At 45.7% G+C, this 15,105-nt stretch overlaps 2 protein-coding genes across 3 annotated transcripts in view; one reads left to right on the top strand and one right to left on the bottom strand.

Annotated features, from left to right (window-relative positions):
* The window catches only part of BTBD6 (BTB domain containing 6), a 3,664-nt gene extending 1,559 nt beyond the window's left edge, over positions 1-2,105 (bottom strand). The window contains exon 1 of the mRNA XM_083580113.1: positions 6-2,105. Coding sequence (XP_083436239.1) covers positions 6-179 — 174 coding nt within the window. The 5' untranslated portion in view covers positions 180-2,105. The remainder of the gene's footprint in view (positions 1-5) is intronic.
* Positions 1-15,105, top strand: part of BRF1 (BRF1 general transcription factor IIIB subunit) — a 196,703-nt gene that overhangs the window by 76,646 nt on the left and 104,952 nt on the right. For both annotated transcript variants that reach the window (XR_014548191.1, XM_083614291.1), the window contains exons 6-7: positions 8,776-8,925; positions 12,223-12,316. Coding sequence is in view for 1 of the 2 variants with exons in the window: in XM_083614291.1 (XP_083470417.1) it covers positions 8,776-8,925; positions 12,223-12,316 (244 nt within the window). In the remaining variant the exon portion in view is untranslated. The remainder of the gene's footprint in view (positions 1-8,775; positions 8,926-12,222; positions 12,317-15,105) is intronic.

The raw sequence follows: 15,105 nt of genomic DNA, 5'->3' as shown, positions 1-15,105 counted from the left end.
GGGTAAAGTTCCGCAGCCATCTTCTTCTTGAGGGCCAGGGGCACTATCTCATAGCATGCTGGCCCCTTGCCGCCGGCCCGGACGCTCCTTTTGGACTTCTTTAAGGTCTCTGGAAGCAGAAGAAAGAAAGTCAAGCACTTCATGATCCGCCCATGGAAGCAACCATGGTCCAGTGGCATCAGCGGGGAGGGATCCCCGCCTCCTCCTCCTCGACGGGCAATCGAGCACAACAGTCCCCACGTCCAAAGATGTCAACCAAAAGAGGAGAGAAAATCCTGCCTTTGGAAGGGAAAAAACAAACAGTGGCGGCTTCGGCTCGTCGCTGGGAGAGATCTATGCCCAAAGCGCCTTTTTGCGCTCCGTTCCTGATGGGGGCGCAGCGGTGATGCCCTAGTGAGTCATCGCTCACCTGGCGCCCGGGAGCGGAGCGATGGGGGCGGAGGGGTGGGAGAAGACGCGGGGGTGTCCCAGCCTCGAGCCGGCGGCCAGCACCCCACCGCGCTGGGCCCTCCGAACCGGTAAAGCCCAGGGAGCCGTCGAGGCACCGATTTCCGCCGGAGAGGCCACGGCAAGCGGCGGCGGCGACGCTGAACTTCTGCCAACCCTCTCGGAGCGGAGGAGGAGGGAGCGAGCGAGCGAGCGAAAGCAGGAAACTCGGGCTTGCTGGCTTATTTATTTATTTTTATTTTCCGGCCGGAGGTGGAACATCCGCGACGGAGCAGCCGATCTCCGATTATTCTTCTTATTACTGTATTATTATTTTCCTCCACGGTCGCAACAAGACCATCCGTCGGTAAAATCCCAGAGGCGGCGGCGATGCGCAGAGGAGCCGGGTGGGGGCCGGCATCCGATCCAGCCGCTCTTCTTTGCAAAAGGAAAACCCTAGCGAAATTGCAGGCGGCGGTTCAGCTTCTGCGCTCGGGGAGGCCGGTCCCCGGCGCTCTTCTCCATCCGCGGGCGCCGGGTCGGAGATGCGCTCTTGCTCTCTTTGCTGCTGCTGCTGCTCCGCCGCCTGTGTCGTAATTGGAAAGTCAGCAAGAGCCGCTTTGCCGGGCTGGGCGCCCGTGGCCGTCCGCGTTTGCGCCTCCTCGCGCGTATGTGCTTCCTCGCCCGTCTCTCCCTTTCTGGCGCGGCTGCTGCTGCTGCTGCCTCCGCCGCCTCCTCCTCCCGCTGCCTCAAATAGCCAGCAGCAGCTCCGCGCGTCACCGGCGCCTGCTCCAATGGCGAGGCGGCGGAGAGCAGGGCGCACCGGGGAGGGACGGAGGGCTGCCTCCCTCCTGCCACCCCTCCCCTGCCAGACAATATGTCATTCTTCTCCGCTCCTTTGCTGGCCGCCCACCCCCTTCCCCCCTCCTTTTTTTCGCCAATCAATCCAGTCCCCTCCTCCATTTGGGAAATTTACAGGAAACCCAAATTCGCTTTCCTTGTTGGGCGAAGCAGATTTTGAAAAAGCACAACACACACAGACACACACAAACGCGGCTGCAGTGGAGCATAAGAGAACCAAGAACAACATGCAGCCCCCGCTTTGCAAACCCAAAAAACCCCCTCCAGCAATTTCGGGAAAGGCGCCGCGGAAACTGCAGAAGTATTTCAGTTCAGAAAGGGATCTGCAGGGCTTTTTTTTTCAGATAAAAGTTTGGCTGCTTTTTTGGGGTGGGGGAGCGTCCTTAACCCCCCACCTTTAAGCGATTGCATGGGAAAATTCTTCCCCTTCCTACACAACACACACTTGGCAGCAGCTCGCCTGACCTCGCCTCTGCGTTTGCTGCTGCCTCTGCCCCAAAACGCGATCGGGAAAGCAGTAAACAAACGGGGCCAGGTTTGGATACCCCCCTTTCCTTTCCCAGGCGTAGCGCCTCAGCTGGAGCGGAGCGTCCAGATTTATTTTGCGAATTCTGTCACCCCTTGCCAATCGGCACCGACGACCATTCTTGGTCTAGTTGCAAAGTGCGTGGTTTTTTCTGGAGGGGGCGGTCGGGTCGCTCAAGGTAACCGCGGCAAGCAGTCCTGCAGCTGGCGAACTCGGCTGCAGCGCCCCGCCGACCCCGGATCGCCCGATCCTAGCCGCGGCCCTCCCCGTTTCCCATCGCCGCCCCCCGCCCCACGGCCCTGATAAAAGCCACCCAAGTGTACCTGCTCGTCCGCTCACCAGGCGCCCCCTCGCCCCAGCCCGGCTGGGAAAGTTTGCGCGGCGGACTCATCCTTGGAGTCAGAAGCCATGATTATGGAAATGGCAGTCGGCGGCGGCGGCAGCATCAGGCAGGCGGGAGGGGCCGCCTCGCCGATCCCAGCTTAGTGCAGCGGCGGCGGCGGCCCCCAGCGAGTTTCCTTCCGAAGCGGGCCGAGCGAGGGCGCCCCTGCTCCTTCTGGCCCGAGCCTGGCAAAGTGCTCCTTTTCTCACTCCGTGCGACCCCCTCCTTCGGGCAAAGGCAAGGGGAGGGGGGGCATAGCGCTTTGCAAAAGTTTTCGTCCGCCCAAACCAAGGCGAAGTCGCCCAAAAACTACCATAGAGATAGCAAAAATTTCAAAAGTAGGGGGTCCATGGTCTGGCTTTTGAAACAAGGGGGGGGGTAATAATAACAAACAAACAAACAAATAATTATTTATACCCCACCCATCTGGCTGAGTTTCCCCAGCCACTCTGGGCTGCTCCCAATCAAATGTTAAAAACAGTACAGCATTAAATATTCAAAACTTCCCTAAACAGGACTGCCTTCAGATGTCTTTTAAAAATAGGATAGCTGCTTATTTCCTTCACATCTGAAGGGAGGGCGTTCCACAGGGCGGGTGCCACTACCGAGAAGGCCCTCTGTCTGGTTCCCTGTAACCTCACTCCTCGCAATGAGGGAACCACCAGAAGGCCCTCGGCGCTGGACCTCAGTGTCCGGTCAGAAAGATGGGGGTGGAGATGCTCCTTCAGGTATACAGGACCGAGGCTGTTTAGGGCTTTCAAGGTCAGCACCAACACTTTGAATTATGCTCAGAAACGTACTGGGAGCCAATGCAGATCTCTCAGGACCGGTGTTATGTGGTCCGGCGGCCGCTCCCAGTCACCAGTCTAGCTGCCGCATTCTGGATTAATTGCAGTTTCTGGGTCACCTTTAAAGGTAGCCCCACGTAGAGTGCATTACAGTAGTCTAAGGGGGAGATAACTAGAGCATGCACCACTCTGGCGAGACAGTCCGCGGGCAGGTAGGGTCTTAGCCTGCGTACCAGGTGGAGCTGGTTTGCAGTGCTTAGCTAATTGGAACCACTGATTTCACAGAATCAAGTTGGAAGGAACCCCAAGGGTCATGTAGTCCAACCCCCTGCAATGCAGAAATCTCAACCAAAGCATCCATGACAGATAGTCACACAATCTTTGTTTAAAAACTTCCAAGGAAAGAGAGTCCACAAGCCTAGAGTTGCCAGGGTGAAATGCTTCATTTTTCTTTCATTTCTATTTTAAGCTGAATAAAAAAATATGTGCTTGTGGGGCTTGCGAAAGGGGCTGAAGTGCTGAGTTGTGTTTATGGTTTAGTAAAAAATAAACTAGACTCAGACTGAATCTCTTTCTTTAAAAAGGGGTAGGATTCCTTTCAGTAGAAGAGCTTCTGCGCTGGATCATGCCAGTGACCCATCTGTCAGCATTCTGCTCCCCACTGTGGCAACTAGATGGCTAATGAAGCCCACAAGCCTATTATTATTATTATTATTATTATTATTATTATTATTATTATTAATTTGTATATTGCTTTTCATCTGAAGGTCACAGGGTGGTTCACAACATAAAAATACAAAATGAGAACACAAAAAACATAATAAAAATAACAAAAACAAACCAATACGCCCCCCAAGCCCCCATATTTAAAAGGACGTAGAATGTTAATCAGCCAAAGGCCTGCTTACAGAGAAATGTTTTTCTCCTGGTGCCTAAATATAAATAAAAAGGTGCCAGGTGAACCTCTCTGGTAAGAGCATTCCACAAAGAGGAACCCACTGCAGAAAAGGCCCGTTCTCGCATTGCCACCCTCTGGACCTCTTGTGGAGAAGGCATATGAAGAAGGGCCTCGAATGATGATCTCAGGGTCCAGGTTGGTTCATAACGGAGGACGTGGTCCTTGAGGTATTGTGGTCCTGAGCCGTTTAAGGCTTTATAGGTCAAAACCAGCACTTTGAAATGACCTAGGAACTAATCAGCAACCAGTGCAGTCAGACCAGGTTCGGTGTAATATGCTCAAAGTGTCTGGTCCCAGTGAGCAACTTGGCCCAGGGAAGTAGTGCCTCCCTACAGTGCCCTGGTTAGGCTTGTGTGCCCCCCCCTTGGGGACAGAGGCTGCTGCTGCAGCTTCAGCCAAGCAGGGGCAGGGGGCAGAAGGTAAACACCCTCTGTGCCCTGTCCCCCCCCCCGGCGCATGAGTGCCCGCCTGTCAGCAGCGAGGGCAGGGTCAGCACGGAGTGAGTGGGTGGTATTCAATGCTTGTCCTATTTGGAGTAGACCCATTGATGTTAATAGACGTGATTAACTTAGGTTCATTAATTTAAGTGGGTTTACTCTGAGTAGGACTTGGTTGACTATAGGATTGTTAGAGTGAAGAGGGAATGCTTCCTTAACTATGCTCACTTGATACTGCAAGGCCCTCTCTGTCCCTTCTTGAGGTATCCTGCCCCATAATGGAGAACAACTTAGGGATATCCACATTCAACTAGAAATGATCCTTGTGGTGGGGGAAGAGACAGGTAATGACCTCCCCTAGACAGATGGCACAGAAATAAAGCACTTGCATCTATCACCTTTGTAAGTGCTTGTTGCTTTTGTTCATGTGAACACAAAAAAGTATGTCTTGCTTTTCCAAATCATGCACCCCTTTCTGTTGTTGCTATCGGCCTAGAAGAGAGCTCCTGAGTTTCTGAAACTTCTGATTATCTCATTTTGCAAACTCTTTTGAACCATTTGGATAAACTACAGTCATATCTCATGTTACGTTTGCTTCATGTTACGTTTTTTCAGGTTCCTTCCCGCGGCGACCCAGAAGTACCGGAAATGGTTACTTCTGGGTTTTGCTGCTCATGCATGCGCAGAAACACTAATTCATGCTTTGCGCATGCGCACAAACGCCAAATTGCGCCGTGCACCTGCGCAGATACAGCGCTTCAGGTTGCAGGCTTTTCATGTTGCGAACGGGCCTCCAGAATGGATCCTGTTCGCAACCAGAGGTACCACTGTATATCCAAACTTGTATTGAACCCTTTCTACAAAATGTTGATACCTCTGATCCAGAACCTACTCAAGACATGGAATCACACATATACAGAAAATGTTACAAAAGCTTGGGCATAGGTTTGGAAGAAGTCCAACATTTAAGTGTGCCTTGAGCCAATGCTTGTTTTGTGATGTCTCTATGGCACTGTTTAGTTGTGTTAATCTGAGTTCTTTATTTTCAGGCCTAGTTCACATAAAATGAAAAACCGTGGTTTCCAGCTATGTGAAGAAACTTGTGACGGGCCTTAGGCTCACACATTTCTCCCTTTTTGCTTTTACAAGGAGATTAGGAGCTTCCGCTTCTGCTTTTAAACAAACCAAGTTTCCTGTGATATCTGAACATGGGTGACTGGTTTGTGTTTTAACTATTTGTTAAATTTGTATCCCACCAAATGGTGCTAAAGACTGCGAAGGTAAATGAGAATGAAACAGATTAAAACAATGGTTCTGGTTCCTGGCTTGTTCTCACAGATTGTCATTTAAACAAACCACCGTCTCCTGAGTTAGAATGTCACAAGGAACTTGGTTTGTCTAAACCTGTGAGTGGGTGCTTTTGATCTCATTTGGTATGCACAGAATGAGATGGAGTGTGTGCACTCTAGACTTCATGTAGCAGGAATCCATAGTTCCCAATTACATCCAAACTAGGACTCAGTCTTACAGCATTACAAAGCAAAACTTTACGCACCTTTATAATTTCCGTAGGATTATTTTTTAAAGGATCTTCTGGCATCACAAGCTAACATGGTACTTGGAAGAAAGAACCTTGTTGTCTGTGGGCCTTGATATTTTTATTTAATCTGTTTTGGGAATTGAATTGTTCAGTCTTCAAGGCTTTTAATTTCTTTGGTGAGTTTCACTTTTCTGTTAACGCACAGTGCAGACTGTTGTTGTCAAGGCAGTCTGTAAGCATGAAAGACAAAATAATTTTCGGAAATACCACAATGCATTTGAGGCTCTGTGCAGGGCAGCTTTAGGTAAAAAAAGTGATAAAAAGTCTTTCACCTCATCCCAGGAGATTCTCATCTTGTGACCTGCTAGCTGCCTTCATGTTACTGCTGCCAACGCACATGAGAAAGTTTTGTGATTTTCTCTCTCTCAGTTGCATTGTGAAATGTAACATAGAAATGCAGCCACAAAAATCATATTTATGGTTTGCTTACACCTTTTATATATTAATGAAGTTGTGATGCTGAAGATTTTGCTTTTACTTGGGATACTAGATTTTAACTATAAATCTGTATGAACATCATGGATAACTAATGTGGGGATTTCCTCCATGAATCTCTACAGCTCAGGTAGTGTTAATAATTTACTTGGTATTTTTACTATGATCTACTACTGCCTGTACAGAGGTTTTCATGCAGTGTTGGGGAATATGTGTATGTGTGGTGATTTTATCACACAATAAGAATAAACAGAACTCGCTGCATAATGGATAAGTGTTAACACTTAGCAGAAATGAAACTGATTTCATTCATTATAAGTCCACAAGAACTATTTAAATGAACATTTTCAAGCAAAGCCTCATCTTTATCAACGGAAGAACTCAAGCAGGGCATCAACTGAGAAAGCATATTCGCCGACAGATTACCTGGCAGGAAATGAGAAACTGATTCCTCTGCAGAAGAGCATAGACGTATTAAACAAAGGCTTTAAAAAATGATCTGCTGCATTAGAAGCTGACCCCTCAAAAAAGCACTATTTATGTAGCTTTCTTTGTTTGGAACCACAAACACCAATATAACAATGATTTTATTGCGGCGCAACTGTTAGGCATCAAGCTGCATTGCTAAGCACATTAAACTGAGATAAATCGGAAAAACAAGTGGGCTGGTAAAACCACATGGCTGCATGCTCTAATTGGTTTTCCAAATGAGAATCTGAAAATATTTATTTACGTAAGTTACATATACTGCTTTTCAGGTGGTTTGCTTGCATAAAATTATTAAAGCAACATGCATGAATGAAAATTGTATAATAAAGCAGAAAAGCCAAACAACTGTTTGTCACTGGAAAACCTGTATCACTCCTTCAGGAAAGGGGAAATAAACATAATCTAATCTATGCCTGGTGGAACATTGATTCTTCTAGCATAAACTTTACAGCCCAGGTGAGCAAATTTGTTTTATGGGCCACCTTGGGAAGGGAGTTGCAGCCTAACCCCACCCTCAATTCCTCCAAAGTGGGCTACCACAGCTGCTATGCTCTCAGCACACTTTTCTGGCAACTCTAATACTCTTCAGGAGACTGGATTTTGCTAGTCCTTTACTCCTGCAATTGCTAGCCCAGTGGGCTAAAGTAGAGATGGCCTGCCAGATCTCTCATGGTATACTTGTTGCTCTTTAAAAACAAGCTTCAAAGCGGCCATGTGGGCTGCTTATTTAACTGATATCTTGTACCTGCCCTCCTGGGCTAAACAGGCCGTTGGAATTTAGATTGAGGAAACAGTGTGGCCAGAATGGCTGCAGCAGCCTTTCACCCACTGCCAGTGCCTCGCATTGCTGTTTTGAAGCAAAAGACAAATAAATATGTACAGGAGGTTCTGATCATATACCCCCTGTGTCAAGTCTGATAAGTTTTGAAGTTGGCTCAGAAAACAAAATATTAGTTAAGAAATACTATTAAGGATGAGAGTTACAAATCACAATCTAAATAAGAATATTAAAAAATAAGTGATGAATGCTGGTGGAGGGAAGTCACAGAGGTGTAGCATTTATGTTTGTGTTTCTGTATTGTCGGTATTTGAGTTGGTGTAATTGCGTGGTTGTATGTGCATTGTAAATAATAATATAAAAGAGTATGCTTAAATAAAAGTGCGAGAATAAAAATTGCAGATTTTTTGTTGTTAAGTAAAAACATTTTATGACCTCTTCTCCCCACCCCCTTGATCTATGATATGAGAGAGGAACACTTGATACGGGAAAAATTTACAGACAAAATGTTCTGCATGCTTTACGAGAACATTATTTTCCCCTGTCACTTCCTGCTCCCAGGTGGTGCTGCCCTCTAGCACACCCCTGAGCATGCCTCCCCCCTTCCCCAGCATTCTGGCAATATCTTTTACTGCCCTGGTTATTGCATGCATTGTCGTATTCTTTACAGTCCACAGCAGTCAGCAGTTCATGTTATTTCCTTGTGTAGTGCGCTAACTTGAAAATCATGGTGGGTTTGGTTTTTTTTTTTTTTTTGGTAGAACATCTGATTTGCATGCAAAAGGTCCCTGGCTCAATCCCTGACATACAGCTAGGAGTGCTCCCTGTCCCAAACCCACAACAGTCGCTGTCAGTCAATTTAGACAGGGCTCAGCTACATGGCCAATGGCCTGACTCTATAAAACATCTTTCCATGTCCCTATGTACCTCTTCCGCTGGAATATGTTGTTACCTGTCTGGACTGGAAATGTTGCAGTAGTGTAACCCATTTACTGTCAGTGAACTAAGAACTGACGGTAGGCTTTATTGTTCAAGAAGCATGTTCACGAAAGTAAAGGTCAGGATCAGAAATAGCCGACTCTTGTTTTGTTGCAGATCCATGTTTATATATTCCTCGTTTTGCACACATGCTGGAGTTTGGCGATAAGAACCATGAGGTTTCCATGACTGCCCTGAGGCTTCTGCAGCAGATGAAGAGAGACTGGATGCACACAGGGCGACGGCCTTCGGGGCTTTGTGGTGCAGGTATGGAAGAGTTTGTGGGAATTGTTGGGTGCATAGAGCAGCAGCAGTGGGTTGTGCAGAAGGCGCTTTGCAGGTGACCCCCTGTTCATTTTGTAAGTAAGAAGCAGTTGGTGAATCGACAAGCACAACCTTAGAATAAAGCTGAAGAAGGTTGGAATTCAATTCCAGGGACTAATCCAAAGAGGTTGGATAGCACCTTGAATGCCTCCTTCCTGCAACTCCTGCAGCCAAGCTGGTGCCAAACATGTTGTTGTTGTTTAGTCGTGTCTGACTCTTCGTGACCCCATGGAACAGAGCACACCAGGCACTCCTGTCTTCCACTGCCTCCCGCAGTTTGGTCAAACTCATGCTGGTAGCTTCGAGAACACTGTCCAACCATCTCATCCTCTGTCATCCCCTTCTCCTTGTGCCCTCCATCTTTCCCAACATCAGGGTCTTTTCCAGGGAGTCTTCTCTTCTCATGAGGTGGCCAAAGTAGTGGAGCCTCAGCTTCACGATCTGTCCTTCCAGTGAGCACTCAGGGCTGATTTCCTTAAGAATGGATAGGTTTGATCTTCTTGCAGTCCATGGGACTCTCAAACATACTGCTCTGCTTTCCTTTGGACCACATCAGCAGAGCCAAGAGGCGGGTCTTGTCCTCTGGGCAGCTCAGGACCCATAGAAATACACACTGCCCAGGTTTGTACCCCAGGGAGGTCACTTCGGTGCTGCTAATGCAGCAGTTTGACTTCACCTCCAGAGGTGCACTCTGTTGTCTCTTGAGATAGATGGATGCCGGCAACAACAGAACGGTAGATCAGACTCTGCTGGTAACCAATCACTGTATGGTTTGCAGTAGATCAGCAAAGACTTTGACTCCAAATTGTTTCACAAGAGCAACAACAGAAAGCCCTTCCCCCCTTTCTAAATTGTGCTGCTGATAGGAAGAAAGCTTGAGGAGGAAAACCAGGGCTGGGTCTTTGTGTGACATGACGGAAAGCTCAGTCCTGGTGCTGGAAACAATTTCCAGGGTTGAGCATGTCTCGGAGGTGCCCTGTCCCTTAATTTAAACCAGGGGTCGGCAAGGTTTACCTAACCTGGGCTGGTTCACTCCTGTCAAGATCACTCCGTGGGCTGGATCGTGTTCCGGCGCCACGGAAGCGAGTCCCTGCTCCACGCTGCGCTGTTTAGTGCAGCTCGCGGGGACTTGCTGATCGGGCAGCTCTGTTCAGGGGCCGTTTAAATGATCCCTGCGGGCCACGGGTTGTCCACCCCTGATTTAAACAACGTGTCCCCATGCCACTATTTTGCATCTGGCTGCAGTTGTTGGGGGCTTGAGGTTTTGCCAAAGAAAGCAAGGCTAAAGTCCACCCTCCCCTGGCCTAACAGAACCCCTCGCAACGCAGCATGTGTTTCTAGTGGAGTAATCCGCACATTAGTATTCCTCGAGCAGAGACAATAAGCTCCCTGAAGAGCATCGTGCTAGTGGTTTTTGTAGCACATGGAATTAGGTGATTATGTAAGAGCAGAAGAAAGGGCCTCCTGGATCAGACTATGATCAATCTTGTCCAATTTTCTTTTAACAGTGGCCAGCCAGATTCCTTTGGAAAACTCTGAAGCAGGGCCGTGAACACGATGGCATTTGATTGCACTAGTCAGCGAAGTAATACCGCAAAATTTAACCAATTAATCAGTTTTTCAAAGATTAAAACAAAACCAACTCTATAAAAGATAAGTGCTTTAAAGAGACTTGGGGGTGACAGGTGACGTTGAAGGGAAATGCCCAATTCTCCCTTAAAATACTCCCTTCAAGACTATGACTACTGTGAAGTGTAGGTACAGGGTGGTATCAGACATTAGCCATTCTCAGTGCCATTTTCTATATAAAAATGCATGAGTAGAAAGACTCGCACTTGTACAATGAGACTTTTTTGCCCTCTTCCCCCACCCCCATGTGTGCCCTGCACTATTCCTGTATCTACTCCAGAGGGTTAGGGAAACACAGAGGGCAAGAGGAGAGGGGAGAAAGTCCCATCATGTAGAGCAAAACTGCTTGCACAAAGTGAAATAAATGGGCAAGTTACTTAATTCTATTGATTTCGATAGGTCTACTCTGAATCTAACTATTGCTGCATAGTGCCCATTATGTGTTAGCAGTGCCTTTTCTTCAGAATTATTGTTTATTCACATGCAAACTTGTACAGATTTTATTGACTAGGATTTATTGACTTGGGTGACAACCCTGTGAATAAATGTTGTTTGGAAAAGTGGGGTTTTTTTGTTTTTGTTTGGACTCTGCTCTTAGTTGATTTTGCTGGGTGACTTTTCAGGTTCTAGAATTAGGGAGAAAATTATCCCCCTGTCCATTCCTTTCTGTACTTTAAAAGCTTCTGTTGTGCTTTCAATTGAACCACAGATAACTCAAGCCCTGGTACAGATTACAGTGGAAGGGAATTTGCCCACAGATCCCAGACATCATACAGCTGGATCAGAAGGCAATCCCATTTTATTTAAGCCAGGGTTCTGCACCTGTTTGTCCTGGACAGATTTATTCTTGTAATCTTGACCGTGGCATTCCACAACTACAGGTCAAGCATTTTTTTGTCATCTTTTATAATCTTTTTTTAGGTTGAGACAGTTTCACTGATTATGTAGATGAGGGACAAATGCAGAACATAAATAACATCCATCTAAATATATGTAAATGGGTGCACTTGAGAACCCTGTTGGGGTTGGGATGAATGGACTAAACCTGCTTTCCATCCCCGGGTGATCCTTGCCATTGAGAATCAAGCCTTCTTCTATCTGCATAGCTCCACCCCCTAATCTGCATAGTCACTTAGCTTCTGCAATGCTACAGCATTTTGCTTCAGCCATGTCTGATCATGATCGTTGGGGTGAGGAACGTGAACTTTGCATCAATGCTGGAGCTCTTTGCCCTTTGCCTTGCAGTGTGTGTGTGTGCATGTGAGTTTGCAAGGGTGTGTGTGTGTGTGTGTGTGTGTGTGTGTGTATATATATATATATATATATATATATATATATATATATGGTGTGTCCAAAAGAAAAAGAAAAAAGCCCTGTGTTGCATTTACAGAACTTTTTCTGCAGCTGGCTTGATTTTACTGCATGCAAAGTAAGTTTTATAAAATTCCAATTTAATCACTCTGTATTCAAGCCCAGAGCTAAACATCAATATTTTAAAATTAATATGAGAATTAGAATTTCAGATGGTACTTGCATGACTCACTGTATTCCCTTGCTTTCCCCCGCATTGAACTGCCTTTTGATGTAGCCCTTTCCCTGTTTATGCTCTAGCTCTTCTAGTTGCGGCAAGAATGCATGATTTTCGGCGCACTGTGAAAGAAGTCATCAGAGTGGTTAAAGTTGGTGAATCAACACTAAGAAAAAGGTAGGTCAAGTTTGTGGGGGTCTTCACATTTTACGTAAGATGCAGTGCAATGTGTTTACCATGAGGACAGGACTATTTTACACTTCTAGAAAGACATTCTTTGCCTGCACAATCCTGACCCTGTGCAAGAGTAGCAGTTTCACACAGAACTTTCCGCTGATAGGAATATGAATGGTGGTGAGCACCAGGGCCTAGCTTGGGCTGTGAGGAGTGGCTGTACCCAGATATAGGCTGGGAAGGTCTATTCTTGAATCCAGGTCAGTTGCTGGTCCTGGAGCCTAGATTTGAAGAGCTGAGGTCTTAGCAGGGAGAAGGTACTGCTCTGTAGGCTAGGCAAGGTCAGAAGGCTTGGTATCCTTTATCTATTGTAGGGGGTTGGATCAGATGACCATTGTGGTCCCTTCCAGCTCTCCAACTCTATGATTCTATGAGGCATAGCCAACTCAGAGGTTTCCTGTTACTCGCCAGTTACTGGTGCCAGTGTTGCTCACCTAGACGGACAACTCACTTGACCATCTCCCATGGTTATGAAATTCCAGGTTCAAGGTCTGTTGTTGTACCTTACAACATACCCACTTGGAGTTTTCCCTTAGAGAGTGACTCATTTGAAGTTGTCTTGCATTGGAGAACTCTACAGAACACGAGGCTTGTTGAATTTGCATTTGCCCCAAACTTGTCCCAAACAATTTCCTCACCTTCGTACTTAGTAAGACCTTCAGCTCAAGCGGGCTGTCAAAGCTATAGGACAGTGAAGACAAAACATGGGAACTCAGCTGCTCCCACCCATTACCAATGTCTTCAAGGATGAACATGTAGAATTATTGTGCATGTAGACTTCCCCATTCATTTACACAAAAAGAGCAGCTCCTTTTTTATTTCCTTTGCACGCAGCTTCCCCCTTCATTGAAGCTAAGGAGGTTGCCTTTCTGTACTGTGAACTTTGAAACCTCCTATATGATATGTTCAAGGGATTTTGGGATTGGAAAAACTGTTCTAAAATTAGTCATTTCTACAGAGATGTTAAGGCAAGGATTCCACTGCCTTGCAAGCATTTCATTTAATATGCTGGCAACAAAAATTATTAGGGCTTAGGCTTAGATGCTGTGGACTTGTTTTAAGTAAAACCCATGGGATGTATTTGCAACTCATAGGATGGAAGGTGATTCTCCCTGTAGCTTGCTGCCGATAAAAGAAATCTCTTTAAAGCCCATCATTTGAAATGCTTCAGAGGTTGAAGTGAACCATACAGTAGCATGCACAAATGAGTCAACCTTATTAAATAATACAACATCATTGATGGGTCTGAATGACAAATGTGTTGTATGATGGAAATTTTCCATGTAATCCCATATGTTTAATTGGCACAGCATATTTTTTTAAAAGTATTATTAAAAAATGGCTTTCCGTTTTAAAAAGTGTTTGTGTTTTGTTGAGTTCATCTTGCAAAAACACATTATACACTTTTTAACCATTTGCATTAAATAGGAATTCTAAAACCATTGTCTGTACAGTCGAGTGGTATGGAGCTTGTCATCCTCTCTTAAAAAGCAAATAGCTGCAGAATTATCTCACTGAATTTTTCTATTGCTTATGCTTTCAATAAATGCTAAAATACTTAAGTCTGAAAAATGACTTGAAAATACAGTTTAATATATTGGATGTATTACTGGTAAGCTAATAGTTTTTGACCTGGCAATATATTGTGAATTATGTGTGCGTGTGTGTGCTGTGCCAAAATCACAATGTGGGAAAAACTGTGAAGCTAGCTAATGCCTCTATATACTTCTATCTTTATCTCAGATATTGTGATTATATCAGTATATCACAGTGTTTAGCTGGTGGTATATTGTGATGTTGAAAACCAGATGTCACCCAGCCCTACTTGACACTGTTGTGATTGACAGGTGGCTGGTCCTGTATGCGTGTCAAACTTGGCCCAGATCTAGTTCGCCATCCCGCTGCTTTATAGCATCAAATGGCGTATCTCTAATTAATTTTGCTTTCTAATCCACTTGATAAGTTTCAGGGCAAATCCTGGCTTCATAGGAACATCATTTGAAAGCCACAATTCTGACTGATTGATCTTTAGTTGATCAACATACCGATTTAAGCCCATTTAAAAGTGCGTGGCACTGCGGAGCAGATACTTTGCACGGTTTCCAAATCATTTGGATGGATTATTGGCGCGCAGCCTTCATTTTATTTGAGTGATAGCAAATGTGCTGAATTGTAGTGGAAGCACATTCATTTGAGCAGTTGTTTAAAATGAAGGAGCGTAACTGCAAAATTCGTGCTTTGAAATGTTTACTCAGGTCATGCATATCAACTAAATTGACAGTGTTATTTACTTTGACAAGGTAAACGTGACAGCTGAATTATTTTCAGGGAGCTATAATTACAACTGTATTTATCACAAATCCATAAAACATGATTGATGTTTCTCAAATAACCCCACATTATATTGCATTTATCGCAGAGGCATATTCAAAACAAACCTTTTTGAGTAAGTCTTCCTGAGCCCAAGATTTTTCCTTCAAGCACTTAGATTCTTGAAATGTCATTAGGTAGAAGTTGGCTGAATTAATAAGTACTTGTTTCACATAACTGTTTAAAACACACACACACTGCTTCTTGTGATAGTCATTGCTTTTTCACCTGAGGTTTTTCTCAGGGTGAGGTTGGGAGTAGATTTCTTGCCCCTTCCTCTCCCTGTCCCTCTTTTTCTCAGTTCACTGTATCTGGGGAGGACTGCAGTTCAGTGGCAGAGCCCATAATTTGCACGCAAAAGC

Source organism: Podarcis filfolensis (assembly GCF_964270895.1).
Source record: "Podarcis filfolensis genome assembly, chromosome: 1".
NCBI lineage: Eukaryota > Metazoa > Chordata > Lepidosauria > Squamata > Lacertidae > Podarcis > Podarcis filfolensis.
The sequence above is the reverse complement of the archived record's forward strand: the minus strand, read 5'-3'. Positions and strand labels throughout refer to the sequence as shown.